At 41.5% G+C, this 9207-nt stretch overlaps 1 protein-coding gene across 1 annotated transcript; it reads left to right on the top strand.

The window, feature by feature from the left end:
• The first annotated feature begins 4151 nt into the window (after positions 1 to 4151).
• FBXL22 (F-box and leucine rich repeat protein 22) lies at positions 4152 to 7609 on the top strand. Its single transcript, XM_010170543.1, has 2 exons — positions 4152 to 4486; positions 7264 to 7609. Exons 1-2 carry the CDS (start codon positions 4152 to 4154, stop codon positions 7607 to 7609), a joined length of 681 nt encoding a protein of 226 aa, XP_010168845.1.
• The last annotated feature ends 1598 nt before the right edge of the window (positions 7610 to 9207 follow it).

Below are 9207 nucleotides of genomic sequence, written 5' to 3'. Positions count from 1 at the left end.
TACAGCTTGTACCATAGCTCAGCCTGGCGCATGTGGAGTAGGCATCTATTTCCTTGCTGTGGGTTACCTGCTGGCTGTACACTGACAAGTATGAAGAGAAATCACAATCAGATTATTTTTTTAAAACGTCATTCTCCTGAGCTTTTTTACAGCATCTTAATTAAACCAGGAAAGAGAGAAATGGGCTTAATATAAAACTACAGAAAGCATTCAGCATTGCTAATGGTGTATAAATATGTAAACTGTACATTAGTTAAAACCTATTGTGATGATCATTTGATACATTAAGTGACATATATAACAGTGTCTTCTTTTGCTTAAGTTGAACAATAAATAGAACTATTCATTGCTTCAAATTGTAGACGGTTTGTCAACTACCATTTCTCTGTTTCTTGCAGCCAGAGCCTTTCTTCTAATCAGAACAGGTACCTGTAACCAGTTATACAGGCAGAAAAAGGTATTTGACAGACTTCATTGGCATGCGGGGCAAGTGAAGCATCTTCTCTTACCATGTGATTACCCTGAAGGGCAGCGTTACTGCTCACAGGTAGCTGGGGAGCTAAGTAGATGCTAGCTGTAGCTGTGTTTTGTCTGCATGCTATTTGGATTGGCTCGCTTCCGACTCTTAGTTTGGAGAATACAAAGCTTAAAATACACAACCAGCTACAGGCTAGAAGCAGTTGAACTTGGAGTAGCCAGCTGTAGGCAGTGTTCTCGCAAACAAGTGATGTAAATGTGCCTTTCTCTATTTTTAGAAACTTAAATTTTGTAATCTTCAGTAACATTCACTTGTTCTAAGCAGCTTCTACTTCTTCAGTTAATTTTTTTGGCTCCGAGTTATGTTCTCACTTCAGTATTTCTTTTCAGTAACATTGGCTCTGTAACATTAAGGTCTTGGGCAACAGTATCCAGCATGGTCCATTGGAGACACAGCCACAATGCAATCAGGTCAGTCTAGTTCTAGCAGCAGGTGGTGATAAGGACTCAGCCATATGTTTTGCTGGAACAAGGACGTTGTAAATCCCTTCCTAGTTTAACTTTCTCCTACTGCAAACCCAGATGGACAGTATGAACAGTTTGTTGTGGCAACACAAGTATTTCTCTTCCTGGTGGAGAACTTTACTTATCCACTGTATTCTATTCAGTGTGGTATCAAAAAAAAAAAAAAAAAAAGTAAGTGAGCACTGAACCAGTAACATATACTGCACCTGGCCTAGTAATACATTTTTAACCTTACTTGTTATAGCCTATATTTATCTACTAGCTTGTGTGTGTATGGGGGGGAGGAGAATATCTTGTTTCATTTAAGCCAAATATTGAAATCTTTTCTACTTACTGCTGATCCATAGGACATACTAACTGGCAAGAATTTTTTTTCTTGCTTCTGACTGCTCTGCAACCATCAGCTGTGCAAGCATCAGCTGCTCTCTACCATTCAGACTTGTGTACTTTTCACCAAAATTTGTCTGATTAAAGGTTGTCCTTTTGTTAGTAATTGTTTAGCCATGTACACAACTGGAGACAAGATTTAGGTAAAACAAATCTGGGAATACTTTTGCTTTAGCTTGTTGTATAGCGAGCTGTCAAGTGCAGCATAATGCAGAACTCAAAGGCACTTAACAAACAGAGTTCCTTCGAATTGGGGAGTCACCTTCCAGGTGGTAACAGCTGTCAGCCTGAGAGGAGAGTTTGAAACTCTGAGACAGCCAGGGACAGCAGCCTTGTATCAAAAGCAGGAGGCCAAAAAAAAAGGACTTGTTCAATCAACAGGAAGCATAGCACATAGTGTTCAAAAGTTTCCCCAACAATGTTTCTTTACTGATGTGTCTGTCTTACTGATGAGGTAATCAGCACCTTGAAAAGTGATTCCAGTGTGCTTTAGATATCCTCAAGTACTGTAGTGCCATAGTTGTAACTGTTTACCATTAACAGCTAGCGTGTCGTTTTCAGTGGGGATTACTGACTGTGCTCAACATTGTTTCTGGAGCATTTCCAGGTTGAATGTGAATTATATCCCATTCACACTGTGTGTTTATGGAAAATGTGCCATTAAAGTGTCTCCTTTCCTTAGAAAATGAAACTCCTCTTGTCCTTCTGCAGGCTTTCGGAGTATCCTTAGTGTAAATCCTTTGAACGTGGAATGCAGAGTATTTTAGCTTGCCCTGGGGAAAACAGCCTAAAGCTAATGGAAGTGTTCCCACTAGTTAACACCTCTACCAAAACTTAGCATCTAAATCCATAGAGGACCTGCCATTCAATTGTAAAGGGCCTTGGCACCCAACAGCTGCTAATTTTTATGTCAGATTGCATGTGTCTCCTCTCTGTGGTTAGAGTCCATCCTAGCAATGGCAACCTTTGGCATTCCAGGTTGCTTGTGTGTTGTTTTTTTTTTTTTTTTTTTTTACAAAGAATGTCCCTGTGTTTACTGCAACTCTGAGCCATCTCACGTATTTAAAGCTGCTTAGAAAGGAAGGTAAGTTCTGAAAAAGATGAAGGGACAGAGTGAGAGTTAAAAAAGACTCTTATGAGAACAAAGAAGAACAACTGCTTGCACACGATTTTAGCTGCTGTGTTCCAGTGACTGGCTTCTAGTACGTGAAGTCATCTACCCTTCTTGCCTCGCTCGTGGCTTCATAAAGTACTTGTGTCACTGTCCACAGGCTGTTTCCAAGTGTGGGTGGGAAGCAGGCATCTCCTTCTCAGGAAAATAGTAAACAACAGGTATGAAAGTGAATGGACAATTACTAACTCTAAAGAATTCAAGAGATCCGCAGTTGCTATTTTCTTGAGTCACTGTATGTAAGCATCCATGTTACTCAAGCACAGGTAAGAAGTGAAAATAATTGTTGCAGACTGCAAATGAATTTCAAATCTTGTTTTTCAGAGTTAAAGTTCAAACTGCATTCTCAGGGTAGGAAGGAAAAGATGAACTTTGGTCCCACTCAACCAAACTCAATTAAAATGCACGGGTAGATAAAAACGCCCAGCTGCTAAAAATATGCAAGCCACTTCAAAAATTCCTGCAGGGCTGCTTTGCTATTAATAGCTACTAATCAGCCGAACATATTATTTTCCTGTATTACCACCAGACAGAAGATGGGCATAAACTGCTTTAATCTTGAGGGGTTTTTATTGCACAGCCATTAAAGTTACAGGGCTGTTCATTGTGGCTTTTAATTCCAACCTTCCCTTTGCTGTAGCTTTATTTTTCTTCTGGGAGAGCTACCTGCTACAGTTTCTCCCTTTACTGGAAAACATAAACTTTTATTCCTAAAAGCAATTCCAGATATCCTTTTCTCACCAAAAGTGCCAAGTCTATGCTAACAGAACATAACACAAGAAAACTTTTAAAACTCAATCTAATAGAAGACATCTATTAAAAGTACAAGCCTACCAGTCGGCTAAATATAGACTTGCTGTTCCCATACATTTCTTCCTGCATATCATTTCTTCCCTCATGCAGAAGGTGGGGAAACAGCTAGCTTTGTTTACTCAAATAACTGTGCAGGAAACTGCCCTTAATCTGAAGCTTGGCCATTGAAGCTGCAGGCTTCGTGTGTGTGCTTTAAAGCACCCAGGGAATCTTTCAACTCATTTTACAAGTTGGTGGTGGAAGTTCATTATGCAGTGTAACTGTCCTAGAACATGACACAGAAGTGCAACCTTAGAAAAAGCAATTAACAAACTGAGGCTAAAACTGTTGTACACTGCAAAAAACAAACTTTTCTGCTCTGAAAGCAAAATCCTCCAAACTTGAGAGGCTGGCAAAGCTGCTCCTTGCAGCTGTAGCTACACCACCCCCCCAACCCCCACCCCCCAGTTCATTAACTCAGCACAAGAACTTTGCTCAAGTTTAGGAGTGCCTAAAAGGAAAGAAATCCCTTTTAAGGAATAGTTTCATGACAGTCAAGTGCTGCTATTTCTACATGCCAATTCCATTCCCTTGTAGAAACAGATCAACAGTTTCATGCATGCGTGTTTCTTTTCCTTCCCCTGTTCTTAGCTTCTGCACCAGTTGTTGGCCAGAAATAAACCCCATTCCACAACCATATATGTGCAACAGCCTTTTGGTGATTCGGAGCCCCCTCCAGCACTGCTGTTATTCCACAAGGCCAGGAGAGTGTCTCCTTTCTATCACGCTCTGACAGGCTATGCATATAACCCAGCTGAATCGGGAATGCCTTTTACATCTCTTCTCTTTTCTGGACAAAAATAGCAGGAAGAGCTTAGCGAAAACATGTCACAAGTTGCTAGAGGTGTTTCAGGATCCTTTACTGTGGTCTTTGTTGAACTTTCATTCTCCAGCGGAACTAAAGAAGGATAATTTTCTCCTGGGACCTGCTTTAAAATACTTATCCATCTGCTGGTATTCAGAAAGAGTCAAGGTGTGTAACATTGAGGACTGGATGAAAAACAGTTTCCAGAAAGACTTCTGTAACAGGCATGAAAACACTGTCAATGATTTTTTACTAGAAGTTTGCAACAGGTATGTTCTTTGGTGTGAAACTCTACATCTACTGAAAGGTTAACTGCCTTGAAATGAGAATTGGGAGCTATTTACTCCATAGCTCCTACCCGAAATGGAGTACTAAGTAGGCGAGTTTGTGGTTTTAATACAGTGTTCAGTTGGTTTTATAGCAGGAGTGTGTACTTCATACTGACTTACCATAAGCCTTTTAAAAATTTTTTCTTTTTTAAAAAGAATGAATAATTAATACAGGAAAGTCCCTGCTGAATTGCTGCTTAACTGAAACATGCCATTTTGGCAGTGCAAAGCATTGTTGGGGGTGGGGGGGCGGGGCAGGGAGCAGTGCCTTGAGGAAAAGAAGTGATTTCAAATACTGAATATACATTATAACAAAACCAAGTTCATCAGACATGTTACTAAACACCAAATTGGTTTAATTCTAAGAAATAAGTATTTATTCATACTGAAATTTAACTCTAGCTGAGCTTTTTATAAACCACAGTACAGGAAAAGGAACACCACTATGGAAAAGCAGCTCTGGGTGCACACCATTTCTTACAACAGCCTTACTGCTACAGAGCAGCTCTGAGAAGAAAAAGTTAAATTCCATTAGGAGAAGCAAAGGAGGTAGAGCCAGTCCCAGTGTTCTAGTACCACCGAGGATGGCTGTGGTCCTAGATGAGAGGTGAAAGGGGGGGCATGTCCATGCCTATCCGAAAATGGCACACCTTTGTGCCACAACATGGAAGGCAAACAAGTTCTATTTAGAAGTAACTATTTAGAAAACCTAACGAACTACAGGATACTGACGGGACAGTGTCTTGGTGAGAACCAGCAACAGTGCAGTCTCAAAGCAAGGACCGAAATGTAGGTTCAAAACAGAATGTTACAAGTACACAATTTCAGAAGCAACTGTTCTAGAACAGCTGATAAAAAATAATTAGTAAAGTATCATTAGGAGGCACATCTGTGCCTGCAAAGGAGCGGAGGAGGAAGTAGTCTCTCATCTTGGCACTGGAATGTCTACCACAAGGCCACACTTAACTATTTCCATTTTTTTTGGCCATCACAAATTAGGATTCAGAAAGAGGACGCAAGACTAAAGCTCTGCAGAAACACTTTAAGTGCCTTTTTCCTCTGCAGAATCCATAACCCCAAACAGGTTCATAGACAAAATTCAAAGCCAAGCCCAGGTAGTAAGCAATTTCAAAGTCCATAAAAATTCAGCAAATGCCTTTCATTCAGCCTTACCTGGATTTGTTTCCACAAGTTAAAAAAAATATGACAGTTTAAACAAACTTAGCCTTCCATCTTAGCCTTCCTAAGACAAGTTCCTGCCTTTTTTTTCAGTGACCCACTGAAAGCATTTCCATCTGAACAAAATTCCTAGCATTCTGTGCAAGGAAAAATGCAAATTAAACAATCATCCAACTGTTCTCTCCGAGCTTGGAGTACTTTTATTCTGTTGATGAAGCCACAGGAGAGGGCAGGTCAGAGCCTTTCTTGACCTTGCCTGCTTTAAAACATTTGTTTTTCTAACTGTTCGTAAGTGTAAAGGAAAAGAGTAAAAAAACATCATGCAGCTGCCATGATCTCACTTTATTACCGCTCTGCTCAAAACATGAAGTCAAGCAGCAGCGGGGGCTTAGGGTGGGCTGTAGAGAAAGAGGAACATACTGTGTACCAGTTTTTTAAGGACAAAAGCATGCTGCAGTCAGCAGAACCCCCTTCTTGGTGCCACTGCTGTTGTACACCTAAAACCCTGACTGAGGCTGTAAGCACGGATCTTGATATGGAAGTGCTTAGGGACACCTGTCAGTTCTTACAGGAGGGAGGCAAGCCAATAGTTCCGTCCAGAGGTCTCACGAGGTCAACATCAGCATTGCTGTCATAATTTTTCCCTGCAGCAGCAGTGCCTAAAGAAGTCCTGTGCTAATAGAGGAACATGAAGCTGCATTTAGCTAAATAGATGGATAGCTGAACTGCTGCTCCCTGGAGAGAGGTGCAAGCCAGAATCCAGGCACTCCACACCAAAGGCTTTGCAAGTTTCGTCCCTGCAAACACACCTGGTCAGCACAACAGCTAGTAATAACTGCTCTGCTCCAGTTTTCTGCGTGAGGACAGTTAGTCTACATCATCAACACGCTGACTTGAAACAGGCCTTTTCTGTACTTTCCCAGCTCTACCCAAGTGACAAAAAAGCTTTTCTCATTTGCTGTATCACTGTTTAACAATAGAGCTCTTACCAGGTTCAGTGATTTATAGCTGTGTGGGGTTCAAACATCAACACATGGAGGCAGTGGCTAGCGCCTATTCACTACATCCAGGGAGCTGAAAAACACCCATAAACTCAAGAGTAGGAGTGTCTTACTTGCCCACGCTCAGCATGTCTACACAGCAGCCTCTTCACACAATTGTCCTCAAATTCATCCTGACTTTAATCTCGTCTCTACTGGGGCTTCATTTGCTGCGCTTGAAGTGCAGCACCATGCAACTCCTTAAGAAAAAAACAACCCAGCTGCAGCTTAAACAGGCATCTCTGTCCCCCTTCTCCACTATGCCAGCTGAGCTGTAGATGTTGCTACCAACAGAAAAAGCAAATAAGGTAAGTTTTGTGATTAGTAAAGCTGAACGCTCAGATCTACGTATGCCCCCACCTACTCTGCTTCCTTACCCCTCCTGATGGAAGAGGAGGTATTTTTCCAGCTTTCATATTTATTCTTGACAATACTAGCTCCTCCAAGCTCTATTACTTATTTTTCCTCTCATCTCACCTGTAACGATCATGTTTTCAGATGTCCAAACCTGCTATCCCTGACCCTCTCTGGATGCGGCCATGTTACAGACGATTGCATCTTGCTGCTTCTCAAGAACTGCCCAAACCTCATGACGCTCAAACTGGAAAACTGTGTGCGGATCACCGACCAGACACTAGAAGCAGTGATGCTCTTCGGGGGATCGCTGCAGACGCTCCATGTGGATTTCTGCCGGAACGTAACACAAACTGGTCTAGAGAAAGTCAGGGAAAAATGCCCTTTGGTAATGCTGAGAGCAGAGAGAAGTGCTAGCATGATTCCAGACAACAAGCCTGAAAAAAAGCTGATGCTTGAAAAAGCATCAAGAAAATTTGCTCAGCTTTAAGTGCACAAATTGTATAAACTCAGTCAATGCGGAGATTTTACTTCACTTCCACTCTTCCCTTGGGTAGCATTGCTCCCATGAACCACGGCTACTTTCCTGCATTCTGGTTTGAAGTCCAAACATATGGGTGATGGGTTTTGTAAAGGCTGCCCTGGGAAAAGGCATGCATCTCCATCAGGACAGTCTTAAGGAAAAGACTTGTTTGCTTTCTCTCAGTCCTTGCAACTGGAACACGCTGCACTGCTGTCACAAAACGTGAGAGCTGATGAAGGCTGAACACTGCAATCTTGATACCCTCTTGTTGCAGATGAGTGGAATGCACTTCACTCGGGAAGAGAGAAGCAGCAATATGTTTTATTGAGGTAAATTACTCATTTGACAGAGTTCAAGAAATTTGATGGAATATCAACAAAGTCTAACAGCTGTCCAACAGGGTTCACTAAGTGTGATGGCAAGGTTCACCTAATTAATTACTGCATGGAAGAAACATACAAAGGAAAATTGAGTTAGAATCGCGTTTGATTCACACAGACCAGGGACACAAAGAGTAAAGAGGACCCTCCCATTGAGTCACGAGGTTCCGAGTGGACTCCCTTGCTTTCCAAAGTCCTTATGTAATGGGAAAGGGCAGAAAGCCGCAGCAGATGGAGCTTGGGTAACTATGGTTTACACAAATCTCGGGGAAAGGAAGAGTGATTAACAAACTCCTGTTAAAGGACAGATGCTTATGGTCATTCCATCCAGTAAGGGTGATAACTGTGCCATCCAACATCTTGCTAGTAAAGCAGAGTACCTGACAGCCGTCACTTCCTCTGTGATTCACACTGTACCTGATTTGCCGGGCTTATTTATTAAATGAGGGATGCATGGCACCACTTGCAAAACACAGTGTGACCCTTTGCAAAACGTACTTTGACAAGATACACCAAGTTATTTTTTTAAAGTTGACATTAAAGGAAGTGCAATATGAACAAATGCTAGTTCACATAACTAGCTTATAGGAAAAGACAGTGCCTTATAAACCGCAGCTTTAAATTCAGAACACACCTATACAAACACACACCTGTTTCTCACTGCCAAGTACAGAACCAATAGCCGTTTTCATCTCCTGCATGCTGCTCTGCTACATGGAAGTGAAACTTTTTTTTTTAAATGAAGGGCTGCTATGACATCATCTACCAACTTTGACACCAAAAGTTAGCACAGGCTTATTCTGCCATATAAAATTTGCTTTGATAGAACATACTGGGATTTGGTCATGGTACTGAGTGCACACCACCTTCCCAAGACTCTTTAAGCACTTAAAGATTTTTGCCTGAGGAAAGGTAAACATTTCTGAGCGCCACATTACCACATAACAAGTTTTACTCATTGAGTGTCTCAGTGGAACACCACAGAAAAATCATTGTGATCATCTAGTTTGAATTATTAAGGTTTTTGTTTGGAAAAAAGCTCCCTGTCTCAAACCCCATGCTTTACTCTAGGTGGGAGCACGTCCTCAAAATCTGCTTTCCACTGTTTTCTGTTTTCTTCAGCAATTCTGACATGAGTTCAGAATTCTTACTCCTAGAGAGCACACCTAATATCTAATCCTGCCC

The sequence above is a fragment of the Antrostomus carolinensis genome, unplaced genomic scaffold, assembly GCF_000700745.2.
Source record: "Antrostomus carolinensis isolate BGI_N321 unplaced genomic scaffold, ASM70074v2 scaffold23320, whole genome shotgun sequence".
In the NCBI taxonomy this organism is placed as follows: Eukaryota; Metazoa; Chordata; class Aves; order Caprimulgiformes; family Caprimulgidae; genus Antrostomus; species Antrostomus carolinensis.
The sequence above is the reverse complement of the archived record's forward strand: the minus strand, read 5'-3'. Positions and strand labels throughout refer to the sequence as shown.